General features: G+C 42.7%; 1 protein-coding gene across 2 annotated transcripts in view; it reads right to left on the bottom strand.

Annotated features, from left to right (window-relative positions):
* LOC148777721 (antigen WC1.1-like) overlaps window positions 1–19,971 on the bottom strand; it is a 43,449-nt gene extending 23,478 nt beyond the window's left edge. For both annotated transcript variants that reach the window (XM_088837370.1, XM_088837371.1), the window contains exons 1-7: window positions 19,852–19,971; window positions 14,658–14,978; window positions 9,671–9,979; window positions 9,260–9,577; window positions 5,021–5,113; window positions 4,629–4,943; window positions 3,151–3,465 (exon numbers count right to left, since the gene is read on the bottom strand). In XM_088837370.1, the coding sequence (XP_088693496.1) occupies window positions 3,151–3,465; window positions 4,629–4,943; window positions 5,021–5,113; window positions 9,260–9,577; window positions 9,671–9,979; window positions 14,658–14,978; window positions 19,852–19,924 (1,744 nt within the window). In that variant the 5' untranslated portion in view covers window positions 19,925–19,971. The remainder of the gene's footprint in view (window positions 1–3,150; window positions 3,466–4,628; window positions 4,944–5,020; window positions 5,114–9,259; window positions 9,578–9,670; window positions 9,980–14,657; window positions 14,979–19,851) is intronic.
* Window positions 19,972–20,351: the final 380 nt, after the last annotated feature.

The following is a 20,351-nucleotide window of genomic DNA, read 5'->3' as shown; positions in this document are numbered from 1 at the left end:
CAGCACTTACTGTTGAAATCCCAACTCCCAGTGTAATGATATTAAGTGGTGGAACCTTCTCAGCCTCTTCCAAAAGCAGAAGAAAGGAATGCTGCCAAACTCATTTTATGAGGCCAACATTGTTCTGATATCAAAACCATACAAGGACTCCACAAGAAATATCTCTGATAAACAGAGGGACAAACATCCTCAATAAAATATTAGAAAACAAAACATAATTCAATAATGCATTCAAAGGATCATGCATAATGATTAAGTGAGATTTGTTCCAAAGGATGCAAGGATGGTTCAATATTCACAGATTAATCAATGTGATACACCAAGTAAACAAAATGGAAATGAAAATCATATCCTCTCAGTAGATGTAGAAAAAACATTTGAAAACATTAACATCCATTTCTGATTTTAAAAATCTCTATAAAGTAGAAATAGAGGGATTATACCTCATCATAATAAATACCATATGACAAACTCACAGCTAACCTCATACTCAACAGTAAAAAGATGAATACTTTTTCTCTGAGATCAGATGCAAGACAAAAATGCCTAATCACCACTTTTATGCAACATAGTTTTGGTATTCCTAGCCAAAACAATCAGGCAAGGAAAAAATTAAGGACACACAAATCTGAAAGGAAGAGGCAAAACTGATGCTATTTGGAGATTTCATGATATTATATATAGAAAACCCTAAAGCCCCCACCAAAATCTGTTAGAACTAATACAATCAGTGAAGTCGCAAGATACAAACTTCATATAAAAAAATCAGCTGCATTTCTATACACTAATAACAAATTGCCATAAGGAAAAATTAAGAAAACAATTCTATTTACAATTGAACAAAAAACTGACAAATTATTAGGAACAAATTTAACCAAAGAGGTGATAGTCCTGCACACTGAAACTCTAGGACACTGATGAAAGATAACGGATTTTGTTATCAAAACTCCAAAAGAAATTGTCACAGACATGGAACAAATAATCCTAAAATTTGTATGGAACCACAAAGGACCCTGAATAGCCAAAGCATTCTTGAGAAAGAAAAACAATGTTGGAGCTGCCATGTTTCCTGATTTAAACCTATGCTTCAAAGCTGTATTAAGCAAAACAGTATAGTGTTGGTATAAAAATGGGTGCAGAGATCAACAGAATAGAATAGAGAGCCCAGAAATAAATCCAAATACATACAGTTAATTAATTTTTGACAGAAGAACTAGGAATATGCAATGCAGAAAGGACAGTCTCTTCAATAAATGGTGTTGGGAAAACTGGACAGCTACATGCAAAAAATAAAACTAGACCACTTTCTTATATCATTCACAGAAATTAATTCAAAATGTATCAAAGACTTAATCATAAGTCCTGCAGCCATAAAAATCCTGGAAGAAAAAGTCCTAGACATCAGATTTGGTGGTGGCTTTTTGGATTTGATGCCAAAAGCAAAGGCAACGAGAGCAAAACAAACTAAGTAGGATGACATAAAACTAAAAAGCTTCTGCACAACAAAGGATACCATCAGCAAAATGAGGAATTTGCCAGGCAGTCCAGTGGTCAGGACTCAGCGCTTTCACTGCCATGGCCCAGATTCAATCTCTGTTTGGGGAACTAAGATCCAGTAGGCCACGCAAGTTGGTAAATATATAAATAAAGGGCAAAGATACTGTGGTGAAAAAAATAATTATTTTTAATGGAAAGACAAGTATTGGAGAAAATATTTGCAAAATTTATTTCTGATATGGGTTAATATGTGGAATACCTAAAGAATTCATACAACTCAACAGCAAAAGAATAAAATCTCATTTAAAAATGGGCAGAGGACCCGAATAGACATTTTTTCAAAGAAAACATACAGTTGTTCATGAAAAGGTACATGAAAAGATATATAACATTACTAATCATCAGGAAAATGCAAATCAAAACCACAATGAAATATCACCTCATAGAGTTGCTTTTATCAAAAAGACAAGAAATAACAAGAATTTTTGAGAACTTGGAGAGAAGGGAAAGCTTGTGCATAGTTGGGGGAAAGGTAAGTTGGTGCAGGCACCACTGAAAACTATTAAGGTTCCTCAATAGGAACTCAAACCTAAAAATAGAACTGCCATGTGATTTAGTAATTTCACTTTGGGATATTTATCTGAAGAAAATAAAAACACTAACTTAAAAAGATATGTGCAACCCAATGTTCATTGCAGAATTATTTAAAATAGCCAAACAACATTAAGCCTTTTTCGATGGATGAATGGATAAATAAAATTTGCTATGTACATATATCCAACCATAAAGAAGAAGAAAATCTTGCCATTTGCAACATGGATGGAACCTGAGGGCATTATGCTAAATGAACTAAATCATATAGAGAAATAAAAATACCATGATCTTATTTGTATGTGGATTATTAAAAACAAAATCCAAAACAGAAAAATTAGTTCAGAGATGCAAAGAACAGTTTGGTGGTTTCCAGAGAGTCAATGTGGTCAAAATGGGATGGGTGAAGGTAGCCAAAAGATACAGACTTCCAGGTCTAAAATTAATGTCATGAGGATGTAATGTACAGCATGGTGACTACAGTTAACCCTGTATTTTATACTTGAGAGTAGGTAGGAAAATACATCTTAATGTTTTCATCATAAGAAAAAAAATTGTAACTACACGTTGTGATGGATATTACTATATATGTGGTGATTATTTACCAATATGTACAAATACATAAATACTATGCTGTGCAATTAGGACTAGTACAATGTTACAAGAATTACATCTCAAAAATTTTAACAAACAAGATTGGAATACATGAATTAAATTAGTTCCATCCTTACCTCATTTAGGCTTCTCTGGTGGCTGAGACAGTAAAGAATCTGACTGCAGTGCGGAAGACCGATTTTGATACCTGGGGTCAGGACGATCCCCTGGAGAAGGGAATGGCAACCCATTCCAGTATTCTTGCCTGGAAATTCCATGGACAGAGGAACTTGGCAGGCTATACAGTCCATGGAGTTGCAAAGGGTCAGACACGACTGAGCGACTAACATTTTTACTTAATGTCATTTTGTGGACCCAAATTAAACTCATCACTTAGATTTTAAAATATCAAATCTCACTGCATCCTACAGGGTTGGGACAGACACACAGAAACAGACAGTAAGTCACCTGCACACGAGATGTAGGCTTCCTCCTTGGGAGAGCAGGAAGTGTAATTCCAAGGGTCAGAAGGACACTGCCAGAGAGAGGTGTCAGTTTTCCGACACCGGATTCCATCCACCCATTGGGGTCTAGAACCTTCCCTGAGACCAACAGAAGAGTTGAGGGTTCCACTGTCCCCACAGCCAAGCTGTCTGCAGATCACGGACACAGTGATGTCTTCCATGGGGCTGCGGCAGACACTGCCCCAGGTCCCGTTGTAGAAAACTTCCAGCCACCCAGCACACTGCTGGTCTTCACTCACCATCCTGAGGGCCAGGAACTCTAAGGTTGAAAGGGAGGAGAGGGACACAGTGAAAACTTTGCTGGATGTTCTAGGTTTTCCTTTCTTCTAGAAATGGTGAACATTCATCTCTGACCTTGTTCAAGAGATACCCACTAGATGACAAGACTGACATCACCTCCCTTTTAACTGACTTTGTCCATTTGTATCTGTCCTTCTATTTCTAGCTCAATGGTGTAGTGGATTTGAACTGAGAGGAAGACCAAACTGCGTGGGTGAGGGGGAGAAGCTGAATCCTGCTCCCTGATGAAATCTTTAAAGAGTATGTCAAAGGGATGTGATGTGGATATTGGGGAGATGGGCAAAATAATTAACCCCAAAATGTCCATATCCCAATCTCTTGCAACTTGTGAATCTGTTACCATATCTGAAAAGAGGGATTTACAAATGTGATTAAGGTAAGGACCGTGGGATGGTGAGTTTAAGCTAGAATATTGTATTAGCAATGTGAGCCAAATCTAACCATATCCTTAGCCCCACTGTCTTTAAAAGTAGAATACTTTTCTTAGCTCTAGTTAGAGAGAGAGATATAACTCTGTATAATGGTTGAAGACAGGCAGCATTGCTGATCTGAAAATGGATGAAGGGGGCTATGAACCAAAGAATGTAGGCAGTTTCTAGAAGCTTGAAAAGACAAGAAACAGATTTGCCCCTAAAAGTTATAACGCAAAAGTTATGTGGCGCTGCTGAATCCTTGATCCCAGACCAGTGAGATCCGTGCTGGACATCTAAGCAACAGAAATAAGGCAATGAACACATACTGTTTTAAACCACTAGTTGGTATATTGTTACCTAAGCAAGTGGAAACTAGTACTGTGGGTTTAAATTTTTTTGTATGTAAGGGTTGAGAGAGCCCTGCTTTCAAGAAAACCTGTAATCGCTTCTCGGCCTTTTGGCTAAGATCAAGTGTAAGAAAACCTGTAAGAAACGGCTCTGCCAGGAAACACTGCTGAGAAGAACGGACCAGAATCTCAGCTGCTGCAGGAGGAAGTGAAAGCACCTAGTCTTCATATCTTCTGGAAAGACAGGCTCCATGGGAAGAAGCCTCCTTCTCTGGTCCTTTCAGCATCTCTCCATCAGCGCTCAGATCCCCGTCCTTCAGGGCCCCACCCTTTCCAGCCTGTGGACAGCGTGGAGTGCTGACCTGAACAGATGACCCCTGCGTCCTGCTTGTGTCTGCAGTCGTGCCGCCCCCAGCCCCGGGAAGGGCACCTCCACACGTGGGACTCCTTTCCTGTGCAGTTCAGGTCGTCCAGCCAGATGGGTCCAGATCCCGCCCCGAAGTGAGCAGACCCGGTGGCATTGAGGGCTTCTCCACAGCCCAGCTGCCTGCACACCACGCGGGCATCGTCCAGGTCCCAGCCGTCATCACAGATGGTGCCCCAGGAGCCCTGGTCAAGGATCTCCACTCTCCCGGCGCAGGGCCCGCCCCCGTCCACCAGGCGGAGCTGCCTGCTGTCTGAGGAGAGAGAAATGGGACAATGGGGCAGTGATCCCAGGGGTTGAGAAGGGTCTTCTGTCCTGTGGCACCCTCACCTGAGCAGTAGGGGACACTGTCCTCTGAGGCCGTAGAGCCTGCTGGTTCAGATACGGAGTTGTTGCATTGAGGCAGCACCTGGGTGTGATTTCCTGCAGAAACAGCAATGATCAGAAGTCTGGAAGGGTTGAAGAACAGGAAACTGTTAAGGGAAATAATGACCTAGTGATGGAGCCTAAGATGAAAGTTGTGACCCAGCAGTAAAGTTATCATAATCTTAGTGGTCATATTCTCCAAGGAGAGTTCTGCTTCTGACAGTACCGCAATTTTTGTTTTAACCCAAGTGTTGCTGTAAGAATGAGTCAAGATGTTTTATCGCTAAATCCATCCCTGAGCTGTGCTTAGTTACTCAGTCTTGTCTGACTCTTTGCAACCCTATGAACTATAGCCCTCCAAGCTCCTCTGTCCATGCTGATTCTCCAGGCAAGAATACTGGAGTGGGTTGCCATGCCCTCCTCTACGGGATCTTCCCAACCCAGGGATGGAAGCCACGTCTCCAGCTTTGATGCTTTACCGTCTAAGCCACCAGGGAAGCCCAAATCTACACCTAAATAGAAGCAAAACAAAATTGTTTCTGAAGGAGTTCTACAATTTCTTCAATATCTATATTTAAAACAAACACATATAAAATAGATCTCATGAAGAACGGAAAGGAAAAAGGAGACATTAGAAAGAATTTCCCAGGTTTTTCAGCTGCTAGAGTTGCCTGACCAAGAATTTAAATAGCCATGATTAAAGTGCTTGTGGAATTAAGCACTGACAAAATGTGTATCTTTGTAGAGAAATTATAACAAAAACCAAATACTTCTAGAGCACAAACACTTGTTACCTGAAACTAAGAACTAAAGAATAAGTGTAGCCACATATTGCCTCTGCATAAGGTACAAATATCAAAATGCAAGATCAGAGGATATTCTTCAAATTAGAAATTTAGGTTCTGGTTATATTGTTGCATAGCAGATTTTTCCCCAAAACTTAGTTCAGTCACTCAGCCATGTCTGACTCTTTGCGACCACATGGACTGCAGCCCACCAGGCTTCACTGTCCGTCACCAACTCCCGGAGCTTGCTCAAACTCATATCCATCAAGTCGCTGATGCCATCCAACCATCTCATCCTCTGGTTTCCCCTTCTCCTCCTGCCTTCAATCTTTCCCAGTATCAGGGTCTTTCCAGATGAGTCAGTTCTTCACATCAGGTGGCCAAAGTATTGGAACTTCAGCTTCAGCAACAATCCTTCCAATGAATATTCAGGACTGATTTCCTTAGGACTGACTGGTTTGATTTCCTTGCAGTCCAAGGGACTCTCAAGAGTCTTCTTCAACACCACAGTTCAAAAGCATCAGTTCTTCAGTACTCAGCCTTCTTTATGGTCCACCTCTCACATTCATACATGACTACTGGAAAAACGATAGCTTTGACTAGACGGGTCTTTGCTGGCAAACCAATGTCTCTGCTTTTTTTTTTTTTTTTGGTCTGTACTTTCTGTTTTTTTTTTTTGGTAATTAATTTATTTTTTATTGGAGGCAAATTATAATATGCTGTCTAGGTTGGTCATAGGTTTTCTTCCAAGGAGTAAGCATCTTTTAATTTCATGGCTACAATCACCATCTGCAGTGATTTTGGAGCCCCCCCAAAATAGTCTGTCACTGTTTCCATTGTTTCCCTATCTGTTTGCCATGAAGTGATGGGACTGGATGTCATGATCTTTGGTTTTTGAATGTTGAGTTTTAAGCCAACTATTTCACTCTCCTCTTTCACTTTCATCAAGAGGCTCTTCAGTTCCTGTTCCTTTTCTGCCTTAAAGGTAGTGTCATTAGCATATCTGAGGTTTGTGATATTTCTCTTTGCAATCTTGATTCCAACTTGTGACTCAGCCAGCCTGTCATTTCGCATGATACACTCTGCATATAAGTTAAATAAGCAGGGTGACAATATACAGCCTTGACGTACTCCTTTCCCTATTTGGAAACAGTCTGTTGTTCCTTGTCCAGTTCTAACTGTTGCTTCTTGACCCACATACAGATTTCCCAGGAGGTAGGTAAGGTGGTCTGGTATTCCCATTTCTTGAAGAATTTTCCACAGTTTGTTATGATCCACATAGTCAAAGGTTTGGCGTAGTCAACAATGCAGAAGTAGATTTTTTCTGGAACTCTCTTGCTTTTTCTGTGATTCAACAGATGCTAGCAATTTGATCATTATGAAAAGGCAAAATTTAGTTGCTGAAGGAAAAATATATATACTTCATTTTGCTTATGACTTTGGGTCATTAATCAGAAAAAGACTCAGTTTGGCAGTCTTTCAGTCAGCTCTTTCAGTGCTGCAATTAGATATCACCTGGAGCTGAAGTCATTTACAGACTTGACTGAACTCTGGTTCTGTAAGGAAATTCCCAGAAGTGTCTTAAAGGTAAAGGAACATCATGTTTTCAACTTAATTCAGAAAGATTTTGCATATTCAGGAAGAAAAGGGGCTGAAGGGAAACAGAGAAGGAAGGCCAGAGAGAGAGAGAGAGAGATTAAAGAAAATGTTGATAGTAACATTGATAAATCCAGGTAAACATCATAAGGGAATTTTTATATTATTTTCCCAACATTTTTATAAGTCTCAAGTTACATCAAAATTTAAAAATTAAAAGATGAACACAAGTCAAAGAGAATTCTTTGCCAGGACACTTTCACAAAAATACCCATAACATCAAAAATAAAATACCTCGGGAAAACCTAGTAGAAGATGGGCAAAATCTCTGAGAGAAATTCAAGATCTAACTGAATGGAGGTATGTATTATGTCAACATTGTCAATGTCAATCATCCTCAAATTTCTATATCTCCTCTCAAATTTCTAAACCTAATCTCAATGTAAATACCCATAAGCTTTTCTTTTGGTGAAAAATGACAAATTGATTTCTAAATTCATACAAAATACGAGCAACCAAGAGTGACCAGCACAGTTGGTAAGAAAAGCAATGATGTTAGAGGAGCTAATATAAAGTAACTCTTGTAAATTAAAATTATTCAGACTTACTACAAAGTTTGAAACTCGGGGAGATAGTGAAGGACAGGGAAGCCTGGTGTGCTGTAGTCCATGGGGTCACAAAGAGTCAGACATGACTTAGCAACTGAACAGCAACTGTAAAGTTATCATAATTAAGAAAATTCAGTATTGGTGAAGGATAGACAATGATAACATGGAACAGAATAGAGAGTCTCAAATAAGACAGACATACTTGTCCTTCTGCTTATGACAAAGGCAGCACTGCAGTGGGGAAAAGAGTCTTTTCAGAAATTGACTCTGAGTCAATTGGATGTCCATATGAAACCTGACCCTTATCTTACACAGATATCAATCCCAGAAGGAATGCACAATAATATGCAAGAGAAAAAATGATAAAATTTCCATGAGATACTCTTGGAAAATGTTTTTAAGATCTTGGAGTAGGCAAAATTCTTTTCTAAAGGATATAAGAAGCATTAAATGTACATTAAAAAGTTGGTAAGTTATGTTTCCATAAGATTAAGAAATGAGTTCATCAAAGGACACCATTTGATTAAGAAAATGAAAATAAAAGACCAAGGGTTAAACATGGAAAATAAGTAACACATATTTGTGTCCAAAGACACTGTCATGGTAAGTTGTCACATCATATTTGTAATAGTCAAGAACAGGAAACAGCTCAGATATCTACTGTCAGTCAAATAGATCAGTACATGGTCATGTACTGATACTCTAAAGTAATAAAAAAAGTAAGGTGCTACAATAAACAGCATCATGTGTGAATCCCAAACATAATTTTGAGGCTGAGAAATTAGATACAAAAGATGCAACATACTGCATCATTTTATAGGAAGTTCAAACATTGATAAAACACTCCATGTTAGCAGAAGTTAGCTAAGTGATTTTCCCTTCAGAGGAGGGAGGACACAGTTACTGGGGACAACAGTGACTGTGGTGCTGGGGACAATGTCTTTGTTGCTCTGGACTGGGGTTCATACTGAGGTCTATACTTACTGCTTATACATTGTTTTCTAGGATTACATGTAAGCAAAAATGTTGCTTAAAAATATATTATTCCCCTCCACACTTCTTGCCCTGGCCTGAAAAATGAATGAACAATGAGAAGATCCATATTTCACCATGAAATGTCTGACTTTGAAGTCCGTTTTCCCTCCCTTTCTGCTCTTCAGGACATTTCACTCCAGGAGCATCCTAAGTACCAGTAGCCCTTCCCCCTCTCTTACCTGAGCAGATCACAGAGGCCGTGTTGCCATGGGAACAGTCAGGACCACCCAAGGCAGTCACAGGACAACTCCAAAGGAAGGACTCAGCCCCTGAGCAGTGAAATCGGACTGTTGAGATCTGGTCACCTCCTTCCACGAAGTGTGGTCCTCTGGGAGTGGAGATGGCAACTCCACAACCGAGCTGATGACAGACAACATTGGCATTGGCCAGACTCCAGTGGGAGGCACAGAGCGCTCTCCATCGTCCAGAAATATTCATCTCTACCTGCCCCTCACACTGAGAGGAGCCGTTTGTCATGAGCCGGACTTCTGAGTATGCTGGTAGAAGAAGACAGAGTTTCAGCAAAATCACATGACGTTCTCACCTGAACAGGGTGTTCACAGAGATGAAAGGCCTGACCTGCATCTCACCTGAACAGACAACCTGAGCAGCTCCACTGTGGTGACAAGTGCCTCCTGGACAGGGCACTCTGGGGCAGACCCAGAGCTCAGGCTCCTCCCCTTTACACCTGAACTCTTCAGCCCAGACCTGGCCATCAGACTCTCTGAAGAGCTCATGTCCCAGGACAGACACAGCCTTGCCACACCCCAGCTCTGCACAAATGACCTGGGCAGTGGGGAGTGTGAAGTTCCCATCAGACACTGAGGTCCAAGCTTCTCCAGAATACACTTCTACTCGCCCTGAGCAGGGTTGATCCCCTCCAGCCAGACGCACAAATCCTAAGAGGAAACAACAAAACCAGTGGGTGTTCATGGTACTGACTCGGCAATTGGAGACCGCACATCACAGGGAGCGGTATGAAAGATTTTTTTTCTAGGAGTGGAGCATGTAGAGAGTCTTTGACAGTTAGTGTCCTAATTGAATTTTCATGAGTAGGTTTCTGAAGAAAAATCCAGAAGGATTACAGGGTCAGTTTGGAATGGCTGAATCTCAAGAACATACATTTTGAGACTGGTTAGAAATGTGAATTCCTTGGTCTAAGAGCCTGGAAACTACAGAGCCCAATTCAGATCATTAGAAAGGCTGAATACTGGAAACACATGTTTTAGCATTGGTTGGAGAAGTGAATTTCTCATTTAGCAGCCTAGGACCTACAGATCCAAGGATAATGTATAATATGCAGTCACTTGAATGTAGAGATACACAGAACAGAAGCCATCCAGAGGGACGTGGGCTATGAGATGAGAGACCTAGCATCCAGACAAGCTTAGAAAACTTTCATGGGACTTGTGGGGCTAATATTCTGACCAGTTTTCTCTCCCAGGAGCTAGTCCTCAAGTGACTTAAGTTAGGGAAGGTCCTGAGGTTGGATCCATGCGGGCATGCCAACCTGTAGGTGGGTGATGGCTTCAGAGAAGAAATATAGACACTATAATTAATTCACATTTATGTCATCACATCTTGTCTTTCTGATACTTTTTGATGCCAAAAAATTCCATGAATTTCTTCAGTGACCTCAGTAGGAAAGAAAATGAGTTAAGAAAACCCAGAGAGTCATAGAGAGTCCCAGCCATCTCTCTTGAAATTCTAGGATTTGTCAAAGAACCTGGGAGAGAGTGTGTTCTCAGTTGGAGTTTACCAGACAGTTCAGTTTCCAGATAGTCTCCTATTAAAGGTTTTTCTTCTGAGACAGGACTCATAGAAAATGCTGAGGGCTGATAATAATTGATTTTAATACTATCATTGTACTAATTCTAACCACAGAAAAATATACATTCTTCTCAAGCACATCCGGAATATTCTCCAGACTAGGTTACAAATAAGTCTTAACAAATTCAAAAATATTAAAACAATACCAAGTGTCTTACATGACCATAACGGAATGGAACTAAAATTCAGTAATGATAAGAAAACAGGAAATTCATGAATATATAAAAATTAAACCACATGCTCATATTTTAAGATTGTTTTCTCTATTTCTGTAAAGAATGTCTTTAGTATTTAGATAGGATTTGCATTAAATCTGTAGATCACTTTGACAAGTATAGACATATTAACAATATAAATTCTTCCAAGCCAGAGCACAGAATGGCTTTCTACTGATCATATTGTCTTTAATTTATTTCATGAATGTTTTATAATTCTAAAAGAAGATGGCATGTTAAATGTTTTACAATTCTAAAAGAAGGAGGAAGAAGAAGGAGGAAGAGGAAGTGAGCAAGCAAGCCATGATTTGGAGAGTTCCAAGTTGAAAAAGCCTCAATATGGATAAAATATGCAAATATTTGTGGGAAACACTCGTTGAATAGGTTGTTCAGTTCAGTTCAGTCACTCAGTCATGTCCGACTCTTTGCGACCCCATGAATCACAACACGCCAGGCCTCCCTGTCCATCAACCAACTCCCGGAGTTCACCCAAACTCATGTGCATCAAGTCGGTGATGCCACCCAGCCATCTCATCCTCTGTCATCCCCTTCTCCTGCTGCCCCCAATCCCTCCCAGCATAAGGGTCTTTTCCAGTGAGTCAACCCTTCACATGAGGTGGCCAAAGTATTGGAGTTTCAGCTTCAGCATCAGTCCTTCCAATGAACACCCAGGACTGATCTCCTTTAAGATGTACTGGTTGGACCTCCTTGCAGTCCAAGGGACTCTCAAGAGTCTTCTCCAACACCACAGTTCAAAAGCATCAATTCTTCAGCACTCAGCTTTCTTCACACTCCAACTCTCACATCCATACATGACCACTGGAAAAACCATAGCCTTAACTAGATGGACCTTGGTTGGCAAAGTAATGTCTCTGTTTTTTAGTATGTTATCTAGGTTGGTCATAACTTTCCTTCCAAGGAGTAAGCGTCTTTTAATTTCATGGCTGCAATCACCATCTGAAGTGATTTTGGAGCCCCAAAAAATAAAGTCTGACACTGTTTCCACTGTTTCCCCATCTATTTCCCATGAAGTGATGGGAACAGATGCCATGATCTTAGTTTTCTGAATGTTGAGCTTTAAGCCAACTTTTTCACTCTCTTCTTTCACTTTCATCAAGAGGCTTGTTAGGTCCTCTTCACTTTCTGCCATAAGGGTGGTGTCATCTGCATATCTGAGGTTATTGATATTTCTCCCAGCAATCTGGATTCCAGCTTGTGCTTCTTCCAGCCCAGCATTCCTCATGATGTACTCTGTATATAAGTTAAATAAGCAGGGTGACAATATACAACCTTCACGTACTCCTTTTCCTATTTGGAACCAGTCTGTTGTTCCATGTATAGTTCTAACAGTTGCTTCCTGACCTGCATACAGGTTTCTCAAGAGGCAGGTCAGGTGGTCTGGTATTTCCATCTCTTTCAGAATTTTCCACAGTTTGTTGTGATCCACACAGTTAAAGGCTTTGGCATAGTCAATGAAGCAGAAATAGATGTTTTTCTGGAACTTTCTTGCTTTCTCCATGATCCAGTGGATGTTGGCTATTTGATCTCTGGTGCCTCTGCCTTTTCTAAAACCAGCTGGAATATCTGGAAGTTCACGGTTCACGTATTGCTGAAGCCTGGCTTGGAGAATTTTGAGCATGACTTTACTAGTGTGTGAGATGAGTGCAATTGTGCAGTAGTTTGAGCATTCTTTGGCATTGCCTTTCTTTGGGATTGGAATGAAGACTGACCTTTTCCAGTCCTGTGGCCACTGCTGAGTTTTCCAAATTTGCTGGGATATTGAGTGTAGCACTTTCACAGCATCATCTTTCAGGATTTGAAATAGCTCAACTGGAATTCCATCACTTCCACTAGCTTTGTTCATAGTGATGCTTTCTAAGGCCCACTTGACTTCGCATTCCAAGATGTCTGGCTCTAGGTGAGTGATCACACTATCGTGATTATCTTGGTCATGAAGATCTTTTCTGTACAGTTCTTCTGTGTATTCTTGCCACCTCTTCTTCTGCTTCTGTTAGGTCCATACCATTTCTGTCCTTTATCGAGCCCATCTTTGCATGAAATATTCCCTTGGTATCTAATTTTCTTGAAGAGATCTGCTGTCTTTCCTATTCTGTTGTTTTCCTCTATTTCTTTGCATTGATCACTGAGGAAGGCTTTTTTATCTCACCTTGCTATTCTTTGGAACTCTGCATTCAGATGCTTACATCTTTCCTTTTCTCCTTTGCTTTTCACTACTCTTCTTTTCACAGCTATTTGTAAGGCCTCCTCAGACAGCCATTTTTCTTTTTTGCATTTCTTTTCCATGGAGATGGTCTTGGTCCCTGTCTCCTGTACAATGTCACGAACCTCTGTCCATAGTTCATCAGGCACTCTATCTATCAGATCTAGTCCCTTAAATACTTTTTAAAAGGAAAAGAATTGCTTCCTTAAGGGCCTCACCTAGAATCATCAAAGATATGCTGAAGGTGAGATTAGAAAAGATCACTTTTCCAAACATCTTCCTGGACATAACACCCAATAGCTGATTGGCTGTGGTATTAAGGGCCTACTGTAGATGACCTCAGGGCTCCTCTGTCCCAGTATCTCATCAGATGGGGTACTACTCGCCTAAGCCCAACGTCTTACCTTAGGGACTTCACTGTGATAACTGACAATATCTTCCTCCAGTCCAGCCGCTCTCATGGGATTAATAACCTGGACATACAATCTGCAGTTGTGATAACAACTAGAAGCATCTCTGCCAAACACTGTGAGCAGCCACTCACACCCTGGTTTCACTGCTGTCTTTACTACATCTACCTTGGCACTTGTCAAACACACAGACAGCACTGAACACTGCTTAGGAATCACTTCAGGTCCTCTTAGTTTCACTGCCTACTGTGTTGTAAACATCAAGACTACATTTTCCTGCTCCCTCAACATCCCTACAAATGTGATGTGAGCTCCCCATTCTCTTGATCAGGTGCACAAGTGTGATGAGACTGTTCCCTGCCACGAGTCCCACTGCTGGCCTCCTCTGACTGTGACCCAGGGACATTTAAATGCACCAGTGAAATCCCCTCACACCTTTTCCTTGTGTAACTGAATCCTGACCCCCATTATGGTCACTTGTCCACAGGTCTTCATATGCCATTTGTGGTCACCATGCTTGGTTGAGCCTATTCTATTGTCACATCCTCCACATATCAACATGATGGAGTGTGTGACTCTGACGTTTAGACCCTATGAGTATGATAAACCTTGTTGCCCACAACTTTCCTGTGACCACCCCCCCCACCATGTAGCCACACCCTACTGACCATTACTTCAAAGAAAACAGAACAATTACCATGATGAAACTACGTCATAGAAGTCGAACCCAGAAGCTGTATCTGTATGAAACTTTGACCTCACCTTTCAGCCTCCTGTGACACATCACAAAGATCCTTCACCCAAGTATGTTCTAAAGGCTGTATCCATAATCTTGAGTCATTCTGGTAATAAGACAGGCTTTTCCTGCTAGAGATCCCTTCCCAGATCAGACAGGACTTACCTGAGCAGACTACTCCAGCATCCCAGTCATGGAAATAGCTTTTATTACGATGGTCTTTAAGTTCAGAATGCCTACAGTCACTGACAGTTGACTCTACCCCTTTACATGAAACACTCAGAAGCCAAATGGGGCCAAGTCCTGGTCCAAAATAAGCCCCTCCAGGAAAACCAACGGCAGCTCCACACCCCAGCTGTCTGCACACTACTGATGCATCCTCCATGCTCCAGTTGTGATCATCCACTGTGCCCCATTCTCCTTGGTGCTTCACTTCCACTCTCCCCTCACAGCGGTGGGCTCCATCCTTCAACCTCAGCTCCAAAACTGCAAAAGAGACACAGACACAGGACACAGGAAAGATTTTAGGAGATTTGCAGTAATATAAGTATTTAAAATATCAGCTCTCTAAGGAGCAAAAAAGTGCATGGTATATAGTATTTGTTGACTTCTGCGGTATAAATATTCCCACTGTGGCCAACTCTAGGCTCCCAATGTGCCATCACTGAACATGGAGCAGGAAGGGAGGCACAGGTATTTCTTACAAGCCTGTAGAATCAGCTCTAGGGACACCACCGAGGACAGGCCTTCAGAGATTCTGGATGCTGCCCTTCCTGTAGATGTGCTCGAGGCTGTTAGGGCCCAGCTTCTCCATCTCAGTTACAGCTCATGGCCCGGGATCCAGGGAGGAATCCGCCCTCTACTTCCCTGTCCATAGGGAGCATCTCATCCAGCTTAGATAAAAAGGATGTGGAAACAGGCTCTAAAATGTCCTGGCGATTCCTGCCATCTGGTGTTCATGTCCTTGTGTAATCCACACTCGAATGTACCTAGTAACATGTATCTAACAAATGGAATTTGACAAAAGTGATCAGATGTCACTTTAGCAATTAAGTTAGACAACTCTGGTTTCTTCATATAAAAAGGAGTTCATTTGTAGGAACGTCATAGATGGAGACATTATTAGTGTTCAGCAACACTATGAGCATGTGAAAATAGTAATATTTCCTTGCCTGTTTGAAGTTAAGCATAACCCTGTGATCTAGCTCATTCAATGAAGTCAAGAGCAAATGATGTCAGTTCCACACAGAAATATTTAAGAGCCAATATATTTTTCTACCACAGCAAATACTGAAGCCTTGTGTTGCAGTGGTAGCATAATAAAATTGTGGAGTATTCAACAACCTGAGTGCTTGAATAATTATGACAGCAGAAGTCCTGCAAAAGTGAACAGAACAAGCATACAAGGATAAATTTTGTTTTTAGTTACTACAACATACCTAGCTTACTTTTACTAAAATGGAAAATAACAGCAGAAAATTGACAAAAAGAAAAACATTGAGATAAAGATTAGGTATATAAAATTGAGAAACAACTATACTAACATCTAAACCCCCCAAAACAAAAAGAGATGCCAGGGTAGAGTATATTGAAACTTTAGATTTACTGAAAGGAAAAAAAAAATTGCCAATCTAAAATTCTACACTCAAAACCATTCTCTCAAGGAATAAAGACCTCAAACGTGCCATTACCAAAATGCTGATGTAGGAGACAGCAGACTCCATCCTCTTAAAAAAGACCAAAAGATAGACAGTGATCAGTAATAAAAACAGCTCCAAAAAGATCCGGAGTACTCTAAGAAGTTGGCCATGCTGAGACACTGTCATTTTGGCGGCATCATTCCATCCTTCAAACCAGCATCACTCAGAGTTCCTCTCACCAGGAGGGTAAGAGCAGGCTGAGAAACCAGTGTTCCTGGCCTTTGGGGATACCATATGAAAGTCCTGCTTCGGGTTCACTTCCCACAGACCTGCAAAGCTGAGCCAGTCTTATAGAGATGGCTAGGCATAAGAAAGAAGAGCAAAGGACCAATAGCAACCACGTGGAAGGGGAAATCACAGTTCACAGTGACCTGCTCTGCAGACAGATGCAGCAGATTTTTACCCCTGAAAGAATTAATAACCAGCACAGATGATGGTTTTCCAGTAGTCATGTATGGATGTGAGAGTTGGACCACAAAGAAGGCTGAGCACCGAAGAATGGATTCTTCTGAACTGTGGTGCTAGAGAAGACTCTTGAGAGTTCTTTGGACAGCAAGGAGATCAAACCAGTCAATCCTAAAGGGAATCAACCCTGAATATTGATTGAAAGGACTGATGATGAGGCTGAAGCTCCAATATTTTGACCACCTGGTGCAAAGAGCTGACTCCTTGGAAAAGACCCTGATGCTGGGAAAGACTGAAGGAAAAGGAGAAGAGCAGCACAGGACGAGATGGTTAGATGGCATCACCAACTCAACGGACACGAGTTTGAGCAAAGAATCATTGCTGGTCTCGGTCTTTGCTGCCTTCCTAGGCCCTCCCACAACCTGAACACCTGCAACCATCATCTCCCCCCACAGAGGCACATGCAACAGGCCCCTAAAGCCTAATGTGTGCACACCATTGGCTCTGCCCACAACCACTGCTGGTCATGATCCCTGGGCTTTGGAACCAGAGGCGCTGCTGAGGACACCAACAGCCATTCCAATGATGGCAGGCCCCCTGCAGCGCTTGTGAAACTCCACACAGTTGTCAATGCTGTGGACTTCAGCAGCCTGAGCCAAAAGGATCTCAGGTCCTCCCAGACCCAATGCCACCTTATGCCTCTGCATTTAACACTCTGCTGAACATTCCAGTGTGCCCCTATCCAGAGGTGAAAGCCTTTCCCTACTGAAATCATAATATAGATTCTGGTACAGATGACTGCTTTCTTAAATGTGCAGACATCTACAAGAGAATAAGACATCAAGAAGAATGGGGAAGCAAAATCCCACCAAAGGAATACAGTAAACCTCCGGTAACCGGCTCAAAGTAATGGAGATCCAGGAATTGCCCGACAAAGAATTCAAAATAATACTTCAAAAGATGCTCAGAGAGTTACAAGATAACTCAAATATTTAAGGATACCAATAAAACAATGCAAATAAAATAAGAAGAACAATAAAGATATAAAAAATATTTTATAACTAACCAGATATCTTGAAACTGAATAATAAATGAATGGGCTTCCCAGGTGGTGCTAGTAGTAAAGAAGCTGCCTGCCAATGCAGGAGATGTAAGAGACTTGGGTTCAATCCCTGGGTCCAGAAGATCCCCTGAGGAGGGCATGGCAACCCACTCCAGTGTTCTTGCCTGGAGAATACCATGGACAGGGGAGCCTGGTGGGCTACAGTCCATAGGGTCACAAAGAGTCAGACATGACTGAGGCGACTTAGCAACCACACAATATAATGAGTAAACTGAAACATTCAATACAGAGATTCAACAACAGACTTGACCGAGGGAAAGAAAAAGAAAAAAAGAATCAATGAGTTAGAAGAAAGATCAGTTGAAAGTATCCACGTAGAGAAGCAAAAAAAGAAGGAAAGGAATATAGAAATCCAGTGGGAACTGTGGACACCATGAAGAGGAACAATGTATGCAGTGGAGTCAGGGCAGGAGAAGTGAGCGACGAAAGAATTAAGGGCTGAGGACTTCCTGGTGGTGCAGTGGATAAGAGTCCACCTGCCAATGCAGGGGACATGAGTTCAATCCCTGGCCCAGGAAGACTCCACATGCCACAGAGAAACTAAGCCAGTGCGCCACAGCTACTGAAACCCGTGCACCTAGAGCCTGGGCTCTGCACCAAGAGAAGCCAGCACAGTGAGAAGCCTGTGCACTGCAGCGAGGAGTAGCCCCTGCTTACCACAGCTAGAGAAAGCCCGCAGCAGGAGACCCAGCACAACCAAAAACAAACCATTAAAACAGAAAAGAGAAAACATAGGCTGAGAATTTCCCAAGCCTGAGGAAAGATCTGGACATCTGAGTTCAAGAAGCTAATAAGTCACCCCAAAATTTCAATACAAAACAACCTTTTCTAAGACTCATGGAGTAAACTGTCCAAATGCAAAGACAAAGAGAATTCTAAAGGTCTAAAGAGAAGAAAAAAATGCTGTCACCCAAGAGGACTCCCATAAGGAGATCAGCGGATTTGTCCAAAGAAACCTTGCAGACCACGACAGAAGGACTGATAAGATACTCCACTCCCACTCAGCGGAAAGCAGCTCCCAGGGAGGGACAGGAGAGGGCACGAGAGAAACAGTGCTCCCTACAGAGTCACAGCAGATCCTGGGAGGGGAAAGGACCATCCCAGGCCTCCAGCACGACAGGAAACATCGCAGGGACCAGGGCAGGGACTTAGGAACTTATACACCTGAGGCTGTGCTTCAAGTGATCTCTACAGACAAGAGGTCCCCTCTCCTGGCTGCAGGCTCCTCTGATCCACAATGAACACCTGGTGGGAACAGGCAAGGCAAGAAGGCAGAGCCTCTCACAGAGCCCAGTGCTGGGCAGACAGGTCAACAAGCAGAGGGGAGCCCGGGGAATGGGGGAGAGGAGCCAGAGAGAGGCAGGCAGGTGCACCATTATCTCTGATCTGGTTACATGCAGAGGCATGACACCCAGCCCTGTGGGACCCTGTGTGCTTCACAGACCGACGGACAAAGTCCCTGCTCAGCAGCCCCATACCAGTCACACAGACAGGCTGTGTCACCCCTTACACACACGTGCACACACACACACACAACATCACACACCCTCACACACTCCACAAACACACACACCATTCACACCCTCACACACACATTCTCTTCACATACACACACACCGTCACGTACACACACCCTCACACATTCCTCACACACTCATACACATACTCCTCATACCCTCACACACACACACCCTCACACACTCCTCACCCTCACACACACACACACACAGAGCCCACAGGAGCACAGACACAGGAAACACGGGGACCTGGGACAGTGTTCACACACCAGGCACGTGGAGCATGTGGGAACAGCCCAGAGTCCCAGCTGAGGTCAGTTGCTGGGCCTTCCACACACTGGGAGCCACTGGGACCCTAGAAGCTCCCTGAGAACAAGGCAGACAGTGGAGGGACTCAGGCTGACCCAGCTCGGTCCAGACCAAACCTCACTGCTCTGTAAAATCTGCCGCTACGACCAGTGGACCCCCCACAGGAGAGGGACCAGTGATCACAGTCGGCGTGGCTCCTTTTTGGTCAAAAACACAGAGACCATGGCGCCACAGCTCCAGACACCTTTCCCTTCACCAAGGGGTCCACTCCCTGCTGTGGACCAAGACAGAGGGGTAGCTCTTACCTTGACCACCCACCACGGTGCCGAGGAGGAGAACACAGAGTCCGCGCAGGACGAGGTGTCTTCCCAGAGCCATCCCGACGCCACGTCCTCAAGGTCACAGTCCCAGCTGCAGGATCAGCCTGTGAGGGGGCGTCAGGGTGCCGACTGGGGTCTATATAGACCACCCCTACACCCTCCCTCCTGAGAGCCAATAGCGACACCTCTCACCATTTCAGGCAATATCGGAGGCTGCATCTGCCCCTTTCTGAAGCTCAGACACCAATGAGCTTCTGAATCTTCAAAATCTCCTTATATGAGCAATACGGTCCTTTGACCTCCTGCTTCCGTGGTCCTGAGAGCCTGGTCCCATGACCGGCTCTGGGATAGAAAAGGTGCATCAAAAACCATGATTGCCTTTCTCCTAATCACCCTGGTTGACATCTGCAAACTGTGAGAACTCACAGGGTCTGGGTGTGGGATCTGTTGACCTGTGGAGAATATCTTTTGTAGAATCAAGTAAT

This window comes from Moschus berezovskii, chromosome 6 (genome assembly GCF_049115385.1).
Source record: "Moschus berezovskii isolate FMDL1 chromosome 6, NW_MosBer_1.0, whole genome shotgun sequence".
NCBI lineage: Eukaryota > Metazoa > Chordata > Mammalia > Artiodactyla > Moschidae > Moschus > Moschus berezovskii.
This window is presented reverse-complemented; position numbering and strand designations above follow the sequence as displayed.